The following is a 17,210-nucleotide window of genomic DNA, read 5'->3' on the forward strand; positions in this document are numbered from 1 at the left end:
TATGGCTATTTTCTTAAAAAATTCTAAAGTTACATCTTGGAATTCTGAGTTTACATCTTTGAATTATGACATTTTCCTGGAATTCTGAGTTTGCTTCTTGAAATTGTGAATATTTACATAAGAATTCTAAAGTTACATCTTGCAATTCTGAGTTTACATCTTGGAATTGTGACTATTTTACTAGAATTTCTAAAGTTACATCTTGGAATTATGAAATTTTCTTGGAGTTCTGAGTTTACCTCTTGGAATTATGGCTATTTTCTTAAAAAATTCTAAAGTTACATCTTGGAATTCTGAGTTTACATCTTTGAATTATGACATTTTCCTGGAATTCTGAGTTTGCTTCTTGAAATTGTGAATATTTACATAAGAATTCTAAAGTTACATCTTGGTATTGTGACTATTTTCCTAGGAATTATACAGATACTTCTTGGAATTGTGACTATTTTCTTAGGAATTCCAAAGTTACATATTGGAATTCGAAGTTTAAATCTTGGAATTCTGAAATTGTTTTGAAATTCTGAGGTTACATTTCGGATTTATGACTATTTTGTTTAGGAATTCTAAAGTTAAATCTTGGAATTCTGAGATTACATCTTGAAATAATGACGTTATTCTTGGAATTCTGAGATTACATGATTTTTCTTGGAATTTTAAGTTCAGACATTTCGCTTAATTCTATGTCTACATTTCAGAATTCTGAGTTTACATCCTGCAATTATGATCTTTTCTTTTGCATCATCAGTTTACACCTCAAAATTAGCACTTTTCCTGGAATTCTGAGTTTACATCTCATAACAAATTCTCAGAAACTACAGATCTGAAATCTTTCCCACCACTATAGAGTGAACAGCCCCGATTCTCGCGCAGGCCAGCATGGTGTACACCAGCTCTGGAATCATGGGTAAATAAATGGCGACTCTGTCCCCCTTCTTCACCCCTGCATCACAGAAACAAACAATAAATCTTAAAAAATATATAAAAATACTCTCATAAGGATGTCAGTGGTTCAGAGTCAATGCATTTGTGTTGTAGGAGGAGGAGGCTGACTTACCCAACAGCTTTAAAGCATTGGCACATCGGCACACGTTTCTCAACAGCTGGTTGTAGGTGATGGTCAGATGATGATCAGGTGAGTTTCCCTCCCTGCAGGAAGCATTAATCAATATTAAACTATTAGAAAATTACAAATGCATGCCCTTCATTATGCAAAACAGTATGCTGGTCTATTCTGCTGGTCTTATTACTATGTGCAAATTCATGATTGTTGATCTTATGCATTAATAAAACCCAAAAAATATGTTTAAATGAGTCACGTGTTCAGCAAAACTCTTATTTAAATCATCATTTGGAAATTATACAGAATAAATACTTCTTAATTTGATACCAATGTAATATTGCGACACCAAAACTCCCATTCTGAAATCAGACTTTGATGTTCTGCGTGGTCTCAGACTTTTGGACCCCCTCTGTCCGTGTCTCCTTGTTACAGGAATAGCGCTGTACTTTGACACTGAGGCCTGTGCTAGATCTGGACGTCCGTCAGCTGTGCTTTTGGCCAGTGGGATTCATTGCACAAGCCAAAAGGACAGTTAATTCATCAGATTATATATGGCAGCGTGCCTTGTTAAACATTACAATACAGTTTCTGAAGGAATTAAAGTTGCTGCTTTAAGGCTTCGGGAGTCCACGCAACATGTAAGAAAGTGTAAAAGTGATGCTTGTGCTTGGGTGACTGTTTGTATCTTCATTATTTCACTGAAAAGGTGAAGAGATAGGCGAAGGTGATACGACTGTAATTGCATGCAATGAGAAATGCATACAATGAAGCATGAACACAATGAGAAATGCATGCAATAGGAAATGCATACAATGAGAGATGAACGCACCAGGAAAGTGCTCAGCATGATCACATCTTTATTATTTCACAGGAAATTATGCATGTGACTGCAAATGCATGCAATGAAAAATGCATACAATGAGAAATTGGTGCATTTGAGAAATGCATGCAATCAGAAATGCAAGAAGAAGAAAGGCATGCAATCAGAAATGCATGCACCAAGAAAGTGCTCGACATAGTATTTTAATTATTTCACTAAAAATGATGCATGTGATTGAAAATGCATGCAATGAGAAATGCAACAGGAAGAAATGCATGCAATAAGAAATAGATGCATTTAAGAAGTGCATGCCATGACAAATGCAACAAAAAAAGGCATGCAATGAGAAACGCATGCACCAAGAAAGTGCACAGCATGGTCGCATCTTCATTATTTCACTGAAAATAATGCATGTGACTGCAAATTCACGCAATGAGAAATGCATACAATGAGAAATGCAACAAGAAAAAATGCATGCAATGAGAAATTGATGCATTTGAGAAATACATGCAATCAGAAATACATGCAATGAGAAATACATGCGCCAAGAAAGTGCTCGGCATGGTCGTATCTTCATTATTTTACTAAAAATGATGTATGTGACTGCAAATGCACGCCATGAGAAATGCATACAATGTGAAATTAATGCATGAAGAAGAAACGCATGCAATGAGAAATTGATGCAATTAAGAAATGTATGCAATGACAACTGCACACCATGAGAAATGCAACAAGAAGAAATGCATGCAATAAGAAATAGATGCATTTAAGAAGTGCATGCCATGACAAATGCAACAAAAAAAGGCATGCAATGAGAAACGCATGCACCAAGAAAGTGCGCAGCATGGTCGTATCTTCATTATTTCACTAAAAAATGATGCATGTGACTGCAAATTCACGCAATGAGAAATGCAACAAAAAAAATGCATGCAATGAGAAATTGATGCATTTGAGAAATACATGCAATCAGAAATACATGCAATGAGAAATACATGCAATAAGAAATAAATGCAATGAGAAATACATGCAATGAGAAATGCATGCGCCAAGAAAGTGCTCGGCATGGTCGTATCTTCATTATTTCACTAAAAATGATGTATGTGACTGCAAATGCACGCCATGAGGAATGCATACAATGTGAAATTAATGCAAGAAGAAGAAACGCATGCAATGAGAAATTGATGCAATTAAGAAATGTATGCAATGACAACTGCACACCATGAGAAATGCAACAAGAAGAAAGGCATGCAATGAGAAATAGATGCATTTAAGAAGTGCATGCCATGACAAATGCAACAAAAAAAGGCATGCAATGAGAAACGCATGCACCAAGAAAGTGCGCAGCATGGTCGTATCTTCATTATTTCACTAAAAAAGGATGCATGTGACTGCAAATTCACGCAATGAGAAATGCAACAAAAAAAAATGCATGCAATGAGAAATTGATGCATTTGAGAAATACATGCAATCAGAAATACATGCAATGAGAAATACATGCAATTAGAAATACATGCAATGAGAAATACATGCAATTAGAAATACATGCAATGAGAAATACATGCAATTAGAAATACATGCAATGAGAAATGCATGCGCCAAGAAAGTGCTCGGCATGGTCATATCTTCATTATTTCACTAAAAATTATGTATGTGACTGCAAATGCACGCCATGAGGAATGCATACAATGTGAAATTAATGCAAGAAGAAGAAACGCATGCAATGAGAAATTGATGCAATTAAGAAATGTATGCAATGACAACTGCACACCATGAGAAATGCAACAAGAAGAAAGGCATGCAATGAGAAAGGCATGCACCAAGAAAGTGCTTGGCATGGTCGTATCTTCGTTATTTCACTGAAAATGATGTGTGACTGCAAATGCATGCAACGAGAAATGCACACGATGAAAAATGAATGCTTTGAAAAATACAACAAGAAATGCATGGACAAATAAATAAATGCCTGAGAAATGCAACAAGAAGAAATGCATTCAAAGAAAAATACATGCAACAAGAAAGCCATCAGCCTTGGTTTACTATGAAAGTACACCTAGCTGTCCAAAAAAAAAACAATCAAAAAAACAGAATGACCTACAAAACCATCATGAAGAGATGCTGACCACTAGTGTTGCTCATTAGATAATTTTTATATTGAACAATGAAAAGCCCCTAGTTTTAACTCCAGGCATACTATATATTTGAGTAGTGTGCATTGACTTTAGGAGTCGTTCTGTGGTCTGAACTGCTGCGTCCTCCATTAGCACCTGATGGTTAATGTCTAACTGAAGTGTGGCCTCAGCATGGCCCGAATGCTTTGGCTTCTGGCATCAGTTAGGAGACGATCTGCCAAAACCACCTCACCTCACTATAAGAGCTGATGCAGGAATCTGTCCTCATGCCACGCTTCTGTTCACCAGCGCAAACCAGTTCTTCTGCGTATATCAAGATGTTCATATATGGCCACCGACAAACATCTTTGTAACAATTTACAATAAGGTTACATAGAGTTAAAGTCAAAATTACAAGCCCTCCTGTTAATTACTATTCCCGAATGATGTTTAACAGAGTAAAGATTTTTTTTGCCTTTCCTATAATATTTTTTTCTTCTGGAGAAAGTCTTATTTGTTTTATTTCAGCTAGAATAAAAGGTCATTTTAAGGTCAAAATTATTAGTCCCCTGCTATTTTTTTTTCAGCTATTACGTTTAGAAATGTGTTGAAAATCTTTCCATTAAACAGAAATTAGGGGGAAATACATTTGCCGGCCACTTTATTAGGTACACCTGTCCAACTGCTCGTTAACGCAAATTTCTAATCAGCCAATCACATGGCAGCAACTCAATGCATTTAGACGTGTAGACATGGTCAAGACGATCTGCTGCAGTTTAAACTGAGCATCAGAATGGGGAAGAAAGGGGATTTAAGTGACTTTGAAACTGGCATGGTTGTTGGTGACAGACAGGCTGGTCTGAGTATTTCAGAAACTGCTGATCTACTGGGATTTTCACGCAAAACCATCTCGAAGGTTTACAGAGAATGGTCTGAAAAAGAGGAAATATCCAGTGAGCGGCAGTTCTGTGGGCGCAAATGCCTTGTTGATGCCGGAGGTCAGAGGAGAATGGCCAGACTGGTTCCAGCTGATAGAAAAGCAACAGCAACTCAAATAAGCACTCGTTACAACCGAGCTCTGCAGAAGAGCATCTCTGAACACACAACACATACAACCTTGAGGCGGATGGGCTACAGCAGCAGAAGACCACACCGGGTGCCACTCCTGTCAGCTAACAACAGGAAACTGAGGCTACAATTCACACAGGCTCACCAACACTGGACAATAGAAGATTGGAGAAATGTTGCGAGAAATGACTCTTCATTTCTGCTGCCACATTCAGATGGTCGGGTCAGAAATTGGCGTCAACAACATTAAATCATAAATCCATCCTGCCTTGCATCAACGGTTCAGGCTGGTGGTGGTGGTGTAATGGTGTGGGGTGTATTTTCTTGGCACACTTTGGGACCCTTAGTACCAATTGAGCATCGTGTTAACGCCACAGCCTACCTGAGTATTGTTGCAGACCATGTCCATCCCTTTATGACCACAGTGTACCCATCTTCTGATGGCTACTTCCGGCAGGATAACAGGCCATGTCAAGCGCAAATCATGTCAGACTGGTTTCTTAAACATGAAAATGAGTTCACTGTACTCAAATGGCCTCCACAGTCACCAGTTCTCAATCCAATAGAGCCCCTTTGGGATGTGGTGGAACGGGAGATTCGGATCATGGATGTGCAGCCGACAAATCTGCAGCAACTGTGTGATGCTATCATGTCAATATGGAGCAAAATCTCTGAGGAATTGTTCCAGTACCTTGTTGAATCTATGCCACGAAGGATTAAGGCAGTTCTGAAGGCAAAAAGGGGTCCAACCTGGCGCTAGTACGGTGTACCTAAAAAAAGTGGCCAGTGAGTGTATAAAAAAAATTCAATCTTAACTGGAGAAAAATTCGGACTTCAACTGTATATTAGCTGCATTTACTAAATGGCAAATAAAGGGAAAAGTAAATAAATAAAAGAATCATTCTTACATACTCGGATCATGTCATTTTTTTAAGTTTTTATAAATATTTATATTTATATTAAATATTAACTCAGTATTGGATAAATTATATAATAGGAATAAATGAGTAAATGTACTTATATGGCATGGGCACGAATGGCCACACTATAAAGTGTTATTGAACCATATCACCCGAGTATGACATCGACTAAGATAAGATGGCACGAATCACACATGATAAGTCACCCGAGAATTTTTCATTCATTCTCAGGAACATCCCTATGACTGTTTCCAATAAAAGCACACATTTCTGCTTGTCTGTATGCTGGAGATGTGCTTTAACAATCACTGTTGTCATGTTCTCTGTGACCTGAAGTATTAATAGTCCGCTGGAACAAGAGGTGTCAGATAACAGCAGTACAGTAAACTCACAGTTCACAGATCTGCTTTACATCGCCATCCAAACCTATTCTATTCTGATGCTTTATTCATTAACTCTTTTTTCAATTCAAGTTTATTTGAATACACTTCATTAAGTGAAGTTTATTTATAAACTAATTACGAGAGGATCACGTGCTTATGATTGCTTGCAGCCGGCTCCGCATTATTCAATTTATGATTCACTAATCAGACGATTCCTAGGCCACTATAAATACCCTCAGTTCCATATAACAGCCATCTTCGTTTTGAAGAATCCCCCCTTCCACCCCTACTTCTCCTCCTTTCCTAGATGGGTGGCATGGTGGCCCAGTGGTTAGCACTGTTGCCTCACAGCAAGAACGTCACTGGTTCTAGTCCTTACCAAGCCAGTCATGGTTTCTGTGCGGAGTTTACACGTTCTCCCCATGCTCACATGGGTTTTCCGGGTTCTCCGGTTTCCTCCCACCGTCAAAAAACATGCAACTTAAGTTAATTGACTAATCCAAATCGACACCATTGAAATGCTCCTAGTAAGTAGTTATCTCTTAAGCGCAATCACTATCTGTTCATTAGTTACTACCAAGTGTGCCGCAAGCCTACGTTTGAGTGAAGGTTTCGGCCGTTAGATCGCCCCCTGGGGGCTGGCTGCAGTACAAGTCATAAAGCCCGCCTCCTCCGTGTTAATGAAGGAGACTTGAGCCCAAATAAAAAAAAATATTACACTTGCAATAAAATGTCCCGAAAGATAGTTCTGGTCGATTAAGGCACTGGTTATTGTGCTGAAATAGGTGCAGATCTTCATTTTTGTAAACAGTTTGTTTTTAGCAGTAATTTAATGCTGGGCGTGTCATCGTGATTGACAGCTGTGATTGACAGTTTCTCAAAGCGCGGCGTCTGAGCTTCGGCAGGAGACTGAAGTAGACTGAAATGTTATTATTCGATTTCTGTGTTATTTTACCATGACAAAATGAGTTCAGCAGTAAACTACAGTTTCTGACATACATGATCCTGGTGGAACACTGTTTATTCGCTAAGTTCAGGGCTTTTTTCGGGCTTTATTAGTTTGCTGATACACGCCTAGCCACCCAGATAGCAAAACACAGTTCCGGCTAGATTCTCGCCTGCCAGAGACTTATCTCTTAGAGCTCAGACTGACTAATCTTACCTCTGCTGGACCTACTCCGGATGCCTGGACTCACTGCCCGATTCCAGTCCGAGTCAATCGAGCCAGATGCAGTGGCCGAGCGAGCCGGCGCTGCCGCATGCGAGCCGGAGTCAGCCCGTGACGCCGCGAGTAAGTTATGCGCTGCGGACTGGAGCTGGCGCGATTGAATACATAAAACCCTCATATTTGTTAACGTTATTACATCCATTTGTGTTGATATGACAGCAAACGCATGCTGAGAAGTTCGGGGGGCGTAGTTGATTTTGCATAAACCGTTTGATTGGAAGCTCGACTCTGCTCATTTTCGCGGCTCCTCCTCTGGCTCCATCAGACAATCCTTCTGCGCATGTCTGGCTCCAATTTCAGCAGTCTTTTGCGACAGTTTGTGCCCGTCAAGCAGGCGTTTTGCCCTCAAGGCGTTCAATGGGAAAAAGGGCTGTCGCGTCGTCCATATTTTTTACAGTCATTGGTTACTACAGCAGGGGAGTTCTCGAGACCTAACTGAGCTCAAACTCCCCTCTCGCCTTGCAAACGGGAAGGAGCCCTGGGCTCCAGGATCTTATGAGCTCAAGGCTCTGTCCCGGGACAGCATGCCAAGCAATCTTTATAATCAATCATCAGCCCAGTGTGAACTCTTGAAAAATGAAATGTGTGCTTTTATTGGAAACAGTCATTAGAATAATACATACAGACATCACCTATATGCTATAAAGCTGCAGGTTAACTTCATTTACATATAATAACTTATATTTGATTGTAACTTTAACTTAATTTGATTGTAATGCAATAATGTGCACCTTGTAAAGCTAATTTGAAACTATAATCATTGTAAAAAGCGCTATACAAACCAACTTCAATTGAACTGATTTGTAAAGAGCTTTTCACAATAATTGTTCCAAAGCAGCTCTGCAAAAGGTGGACATTACTGCATTACAATCAAAATGCAAACATTTAAGGTAATTAGTTACCATAAGTTTACTAGTTACTAATAACATTAACTAATTAACTATTAACTAATATTTTTTAACAGGTAAACTTATTATATATATAAGCATAGTTAACCTACGGTTATATATGTCTACGTGTACATTTTCAATGAAGTGTATTAAGTCCTCTGTCCCAATCCTCTGGTTGCCATTCATTCATTCATTCATTTTCTCACACATACACTATAGCCAATTTAGCCTACCCAATTCACCTGTACCACATGTCCTTGGACTGTGGGGGAAAATAGAGCACCCGGAGGAAACCCATGCAAATGCAGGGAGAACATGCAAACTCCACAGAAATGCCACCTGACCCAGTGACCATCTTGCTTTGAGGCGACTGTGCTACCCACTGCACCACCGTGACGGCCAAAATATCACTAATATATTTTTGTAAATAGTAACTTTAATTTTTAATGTGATTAAACACGATTAATCGTTCAACAGCACTCAAATAAATTAATGAAAATTACATTATTGGAGTATGTTTTACCAAAAAACAATATTTCAATCTTACTTCCTGATTTCATGCCCAAACCTGTGAGTTTCTAGCTATTCATTTGTAATTAATTGTGAATTTACCATCCATTTCTGAGTGATTTGTTTATTTATTATTAATTGCAGTGGCAGCAGTAATACAGTCGATGTACCGGTCCGTTGTGGTGAAGAAGGAGCTGAGCCGAAAGGCAAAACTCTTGATTTACCGGTCAATCTACGTTCCTACTCTCACCTATGGTCATGAGCTTTGAGCCATGACCGAAAGGACAAGATCTCGGACATCCTTATAGATAGGGTGAGGAGCTCTATCACTTGGGAAGAGCTCGGAGTAGAGCCGCTGCTCCTCCACATCAAGAGAAGTCAGCTGAGGTGGCTTGGGCATCTGTTTTGGATGCCTCCTGGATGCCTTCCTAGGGAGGTGTTACTTCCAGGCATGTCCCATTGGGAGGAGGCCTCGGGGAAGACCCAGGACACGCTGGAGGGACTGTCTCTCGGCTGGCATGGGAACACCTTGGGACCCCGCCCCAGAGGAGCTGGAGGAAGTGTCTGGGGAGAGGAAAGTCTGGGGTTCTTGCCTAAGACCCCGTTTACACTAATGCATTTTAGTTTGAAAACGCATACGTTTTTCTACGGTTACGCCATCCGTCCACACTATGCCGGAGTTTTCGAGCGCCAAAAACACGCGTTTTGGAAACACTGGAGAGCCCGTTTTCATTCTGAAACGCTGCTGCTCCATCTCAGGCCTCGTTTACACTAGTGCGTTTTAGTTTTAAAACGGCGTTTTAGATCAAAAACGATCCACACTAGCGTTTCACCCAGCGCTTCTGAACATATCTCCGTCCACACTACGCCACCAAAAATGTATATCACGTGACCATTCGCGCACTCTGGGCATGCGCGTTCGAGTATGAACAGGAAGCATGTGTCTCGCTCAGCATTTGGTTATTGTTAGTCAACAAACGCCGGTTGAACAATGAACGCGATGGCAAAGAAAGCAAGAGAGGTATTTTTGTGGACAGACTGCTGCCCCCGCGACCCAGCCCCGGAAAAGCAGTTGAAAACGAATGAATGAATGTTTTTTTACATTGTAAGATGCATTCTGATGGATCAGGTTTGACTGCCTATGTGTAAGAGACAGTATAGCAATGCAAATGATAAGTTCTAGGCACATCAGGTCTGACTGTCTATGTGTGAAATACAGTATCATGTCTCTAAAGTAATGCATATTGTCAGTTCCAGGCACGGCTGTGTCTTTTGTCTAACAAATGGCCGGGTGATACTTTCAGGCAAGGCCCGGAAAACAAGATTTTTCTACTAAACCTGTAATGACAGTTTCTGTTTCTACTAATAAGCTCTGCCCACTAAGCTGTGTATTTAACGGAGTGCACTGCCAGCTGCAGTAGTTGAGATTTTTCGATGAACAAGTTTTTATTAAAGGATTCTGCTTTCCCCAGAGATGGGTTGCGGCTGGAAGGGCATCCGCTGCGTAAAAACTTGCTGGATAAGTTGGCGGTTCATTCCGCTGTGGCAACCCCAGATTAATAAAGGGACTAAGCAGACAAGAAAATGAATGAATGATTCTGCTTTGAAGAGATCCAAAATTTCTCCTGGTTTGTCTCTCCTTCAAAATCACAACAGTCTAAATATATTTTGAGTGAATTAAAAAAATATTTTATTATTAATTATGTTATTGAGGCCCCAAAAATGGTTCATTGGCTTTGACTTTTACACAAACAGCCACTCTGAAGTTAAATAAATGGATAAAATAAATCAATCAATCAAAATTACATTTTATGTATCACAAAAACGCTATTTAAATCTTAAATTTTAGAGTTTCTTGACATTAATTTGTAATTAATTTAGTTTTAAATGTAACATTTAGTAATTAATGAAGTTTGCTATACATTTCTCAGTGATTTTCTTTTATTGGTAGTTTTTTATTTGCTTTTTAACAAAGACAAAGTATATACGCTAAAAGGGTTTAACAATAAACACAAAAAAAACAAACTAAAAGCACAAGCTGAGGTTAAATGTATATGTAATTATGTAAAGTGCTGGTGTTAGATTGATTGACATTTATGGTATTAAATGAACATGGTGGCGCAGTGGGTAGCACGATCGCCTCAGAGCAAGAAGGTCACTGGTTCAACCCTCGGCTGAGTCAGTTGGCATTTTCTGTGTGGAGTTTGCATGTTCTCCCCATGCAAACATGGGGAGGGTTTTCTCCGGGTGCTCTGGTTTCCCCCACAGTCCAAAGACATGCGCTATAGGGTAAGCTAATCTAGCCGTCGTGTAATGTGTGTGACTGAGTGTGAATGGGTGTTTTCTATTGATGGGTTGCATCTGCGGCGTAAAACATATGCTGGATAAGTTGGCGGTTCAATCCACTTTGGCGATCCCTGATAAATAAAGGGACTAAGCCGACAAGAAAAAGAATGAATGTAATTATCTAAATCATGTATATGTTCATTCATTCATTCATTTTCCTTCGGCTTAGTCCCTTTATTCATCAGAGGTTGCCACAGCGTATTGAACTGCCAACTATAACAGCATATGTTTTATGCTGTGGATGCCTTTTTTAGCTCCCATCCAGTTCTGGGAAACACCCATACACTCTCGCATTCACACACACTCATACACTACGGCCAATTTAGTTCATCAATTCCCCCATAGCACATGTGTTTGAACTGTGGGAGAAACCAGAGCACGCAGAGGAAACCCACACCAACAAGGGGAGAACATGCAAACTCCACACAGAAATGCCAACTGGCCCAGCCGGGACTCAAACCAGCAACCTTCTTGTCTGAAGTGCATCTACTATCAAATTAGATCAAGCATGCATTACATAATAGAAGTGATGTCCAAAAATACATTATTATTATCTTAGTACAAACGTGTTCGATTACCAGTAATAAGCCACTTTGTCTCCTAGGTTTCTCTCGTGCACATTCCGGTCGAGGACGTTGTAGCAAATGTTGGTTTTTGCTCCGTCCATGAACTTGATGAAAACACTCCCCTTGGTGACGTCGAAGTTATACTGCAACATCTGTCCCGACGGAGGCTTCTTCCAGAAAAACTCCTGAGCAACATCACCCCAGAACTCTGCAAAGCATGGTAAATCAACACCTTTACTGCACTGTGCATGTAAAAACGGCTCATCCCACTTCTATGCATGCACAAATGTTTTTTTCCTTCAGCGTAGTCCCTTTATTCCTCAGGGATCGCCACAGCGGAATGAACCGCCAATTTATCCGGCACATGTTTGACACAGCGGATGCCCTTCCAGCTGTAACCCAGTACTGGGAAACACCCATACACACTCATACACTACGGCCAATTTAGCTTAATCAATTCACCTATAGCGCATGTGTTTTGGACTGTGGGGGAAACCCGGGGCACCCAGAGGAAACCCACACCAACATTTGTATGGGGTGTTTTGTTAATGTTTTATTTTGATAATGAGAACTTGAACTGTAAAGGACAATATCATTTTCAGTTGTTTATTCTGTTAGGAAAAGATCATATACATAAGAAAAAGTGGGCTCGATGTAAACCAAACTTTACCCATTTTGTAAATGACGTCTGAATGACGAATGAAGTATATGTAAATCTTTTAGAACAATCACAAAACCAAAAAGCACTAAAAACATGCACTGCTCTGAAAACATTTCATTCATGTAAATGTAATTTTACTTTTTTTTTAGTTTAACTTTGTTTTTTATTGAAATATGTTAGTCAGAGAGCCACAGCATCAGATACACAGAATGATTAGACATCAACTGCTCCAATGTGGTGGTAGAATACAATTTTGCTCACGCTTTCTTTCTCTCCGAATAAAACTATATAATTACATATTCATGCATTAAGGAAAAACAACAACAAAAACAACAACAGTACAGAGAATTAATAAATACAAATACTCAAAGGGTACAGCAGTAGAAAATAAAATAATGATATATATTTAAAAAATAATAGTAAAATTAATTTAAAAAAACACACTCTCCATTCATAACTATGCCAGGGGCAGGGAAAATAAGTCAGCTATATACTTGCATACATGATGATATGCATAATGATGCCTATGCTGAGATTTCATGGAAAAGTGGCCAGAGTTTAAGCATTTTCTTATTCTTTCAACATTCAAGTAGTTTATTTACCTGCCCGTACTATTATTTATTTATTCATGCAGGATATTGTGGATTTTTTTTTATATAATTTTTTTTATTTACATATTTATTCATTTATAGCTTTATTTTTGCAGAAATTTATTGATTTATTTACTCGCTCTTTTTTATAATTTGGTATTTATTTATTTATTTATTGTTTCGTCTTCCATTCCAGTTTCTTTCCCACAGCAATGTCTTTTACTTACAAAATAAGGAAATTTTTTCTAGATTAAAAACAAATTGCAAAAAATACTTTATCTGAATGTATAAGTAGCTCAGTTATATTTCACTATTTATATAATATAATATAATATAATATAATATAATATAATATAATATAATATAATACAATATAATATAATATAATATAATATAATATAATATAATTACAGCAGTAGAAAATTAAATAATATATATTAAAAAAATAATAATAAAATTAATAAAAAATAAAAAAAACACTCTCCATTCATAACTATGCCAGGGGCAGGGAAAATAAGTCAGCTATATACTTGCATACACATACATATATACATGTTTATTTATTTATTATTTTTATTTTTAAAGTGTAAGAGGAAGGGTTGCCAGACAGTGTCAAATTTTTCAGTATTACCGCAAACTGTATATCTAATCTTTCCTATTTGCATAGACTGCATCAGATCATGCATCCAATGTATGTAACTGGGTGGGGAAGGATTTTTCCAGTTTAGTGTAATGAGCCTTTTAGCAATTATTAAACAAAAGGCAAGTGCATTTGATTGCGTAGATGACAAAGAAACATTTGTAGGGTTAAGTCCAAACAATGCTACTAGGGGGCATGGCTTAATATCTAAAAGAAAGCATTCAGAAATTGATTTAAAAATTGATGCCCAAAAAGTGCTTAGCGCTGGACAAAGCCAGAAAGTATGACGAAGAGTGGTTGGAGCTTGTCGACACCAATCACAAATTGGATCAAAACCAGTGTTAATTTTAGATATTTTTGCCTTAGTCCAATATAGTCTATGCAATAATTAGAATTGTATAAGGGTATGACGAGCACAAATAGAAGAGGTTTGTACACGAGACAGAGCCTTGGACCATTCCTCGTCTGTGAAAACATGATTGAGATCTGATTCCCAGCTCTGCTTTATTTTAAAAAAGCATGAGGAATCTAACAGTCTAATAAATGAAAAAAATGTTTTATAAATTTTAGAGACTGCACCTTTACAAAGTCTTGTCTCTAAAACCTCATCTTTTTCTTTTTTAGGAGGTGTGTAATTTTACTTTTTTTATATTTATTTTCTCTGTCAGACACTATGTGAAATGTTATACCTCTTTCACTTGTGGCATTGAGTTAATAAAAAAACATACCTTCAGGCTCTTCTGTATTCTATCTAATAATGAACAATACTATACAGCATTTATTAATCATAGTTCAGCATTTACTAATGCATTATGCGTTATAGAGTGCAGTTATAGAGTGCAGATTCGCACTCTATAACATCAGAAAGATCTGACCCTTCTTATCTAAACATGTAGCTCAACTCGTTCAAGCTCTTGTTCTCTCCAAACTGGACTATGGCAACTCTCTGCTAGCCGGGATTCCAGCTAACTCTATCAAGCCTCTTCAGCTGCTCCAGAACGCAGCAGCACGAGTGGTCTTTAATGAACCTAAAAGAGCACGTCACTCCGCTGCTCATCCGTTTGCACTGGCTGCCAGTTGCTGCTCGCATCAAATTCAAAGCTCTGATGTTTGCCTACAAAGCGATTTCTGGCTTTGCTCCTTCTTATCTGCTCTCACTTCTGCAGATCTATGTGCACTCCAGAAACTTACGTTCTGTGAATGAACGTCGTGTTTCCATCCCAAAGAAGGAAGAAATCACTTTCCCGAACGAACACGCTCAATCTGCCCAGTTGGTGGAATGAACGCCCTAACTGCATCAGAACGGCAGAGTCACTCGCTGTCTTCATGAAACGACTAAAAACTCAACTATTTAATCTCCACTTCACTTCCTAATCTGCAATTGCCTCTCTGGATATCACACTAACTGTACCCAAAACAAATAAAAAATAAAATTTACTAATACTTTCCTTCTTAGACTTTACAGACCTGAAACTTGCCTACAGCATTTATGCATTGTTGCTCTTATAGTATAGTTCTAGTGAGTAAATTGCTTCCTTGTCCTCATTTGTAAGTCGCTTTGGATAAAAGCGTCTGCTAAATGACTAAATGTAAATGTAAATTATTAACATCCGAATTAACATAATGCACTGGGTTAACAAGAACTAACAATGAATTACTTTATTTTAATTAACTAACTTTAACAAAGGAATTCAATTTTAATAAATGTACAGTAAATGTCCATGTTAGTAAATACATTCACTAATGAGACCTTATTGTAAAGTGTGACCAATAAAGATATACAGCACCATGACTTATACTTTTAAAGCATCCTGTTTTACTATATAATAGTAACATGACTACATTGCATATAATGGGTATTGCGTAACTGTTTGTCTTCAGTACTATCAGACGTACCTTCAGGCTCTTCAATGGACTTTTTATATAAAGCCAGATATGCGTCAAAGTCAGGCACGTGCGCGTCAGTGAAAATACAGTCGGGTGGATGGTAAATCTTCTCCTCTGGCTCCTGTGGGCTTGAAAGAGCCGTGTTGGTGGAGTTTGAAACGGGAGACATTCTTAGGATGGATGTCAGTCTGTGGATGAAGCTCTTTATTGTGTCTGAGCATGTGGTACCCTGTTTTTAATCCTGCTCAGTCTGCTCGGCTCCGCCTCCACCAATCAGAGCGCCGCATTCTACACTCCTCTTTTCTGGTTGGATGAGCAGCTGCTCGGCTGCTGATCCCACTGCAGGGGGCGGGGACGCACGAGCCTGACGGATGATCACACGCACACAAACACACACACAAACACACACACTCAAAGATACATTAACATAAATATACATACACACACATATACACAGACACACTCTCACATATATACACTCTCATATACAGACACACTCACATATACAGTACATACTCATATACACACAGATACGATACAAACATACATACACATTGCATACATATTTTACAGTCTATGATACACACACGTAAACACACAAATATACACATATATACACACATAATCATTAACAAACACACACACATACATATACACACAAATATACACACACATATAAATACACACATACATAAAAACACACACATGCACACAAAAAGAAACAGATGAATTATTTTTATATATATATCAATTTTGATTAAATTAATAATTATTTTCTAATTATTTTTGTTCTTTTACGATTTTAATAATTAATAGAAATAATAAAAATTTAGTTGATAATAAATTCTAGCAAACTAACATTACATTTAATTAATAAATTGAATATTTAAATTTACAATTGATGTCTTAATATATAAAAATATGTCAGAATTAATTTACATATTTATTTATAAATTACTAGTAAAGAAATATTTTGAATTAATAACAAGGAAACAGACTGACAACACTCTCACACTAGTCCTTATGGGCATTTAAAAATATTCACGTATGATCATTTGTTTTATAAATTCAAACTTATGTGTGTATTTTGATTAAACATAAATGATTTCTTTATATTTTTAATTTGGACAATAAATGAATATAAAGTGTCCACATTTCCACGACTCATGTACACACTAGACCTTAAAAATAAAGATTTTTATCATTATAAATAAGAATAAAAATGACTCAGTAATTCTATTTTTTATTATTTATATACAGTATTTTGATAAAAAATATATATATATATATATTAGTGAAAATAAAATAAAAGTTTCTGTCTCCAGATTTTCATGACTGATCTGTCCTCTATTGTTACTGGTTCTTCTCCAACTCTTAGAGCTGGAAATGATGCCTACGCTGAGATTTCATGGAAAAAAGGCCAGCGTTTAAGCATTTTCTTATTCTTCCAACATTCAAGTAGTTTATTTACCTGCCCGTATTATTACTTATTTATTCATGCAGGATATTGTGGATTTTTTATATACATTTATT

The 17,210-nt window shown here is 37.7% G+C and overlaps 1 protein-coding gene and 1 long non-coding RNA gene across 4 annotated transcripts in view; one reads left to right on the forward strand and one right to left on the reverse strand.

Moving 5' to 3' along the window:
• acss2l (acyl-CoA synthetase short chain family member 2 like) overlaps positions 1–15,886 on the reverse strand; it is a 56,307-nt gene extending 40,421 nt beyond the window's left edge. For 2 of the 3 annotated variants that reach the window (NM_001277117.2, XM_073918347.1), the window contains 4 exon segments: positions 837–940; positions 1,055–1,146; positions 11,912–12,107; positions 15,687–15,886. In NM_001277117.2, coding sequence (NP_001264046.2) covers positions 837–940; positions 1,055–1,146; positions 11,912–12,107; positions 15,687–15,846 — 552 coding nt within the window. In that variant the 5' untranslated portion in view covers positions 15,847–15,886. 3 annotated transcript variants of the gene reach the window in all.
• On the forward strand, positions 746–3,940 carry LOC141379069 (uncharacterized). Its single transcript, XR_012395035.1, has 3 exons — positions 746–904; positions 1,036–1,132; positions 1,493–3,940. It is a non-coding gene; the product is annotated as an uncharacterized lncRNA (long non-coding RNA).
• Positions 15,887–17,210: the final 1,324 nt, after the last annotated feature.

The sequence above is a fragment of the Danio rerio genome, chromosome 2 (genome assembly GCF_049306965.1).
Source record: "Danio rerio strain Tuebingen ecotype United States chromosome 2, GRCz12tu, whole genome shotgun sequence".
Lineage (NCBI taxonomy): Eukaryota > Metazoa > Chordata > Actinopteri > Cypriniformes > Danionidae > Danio > Danio rerio.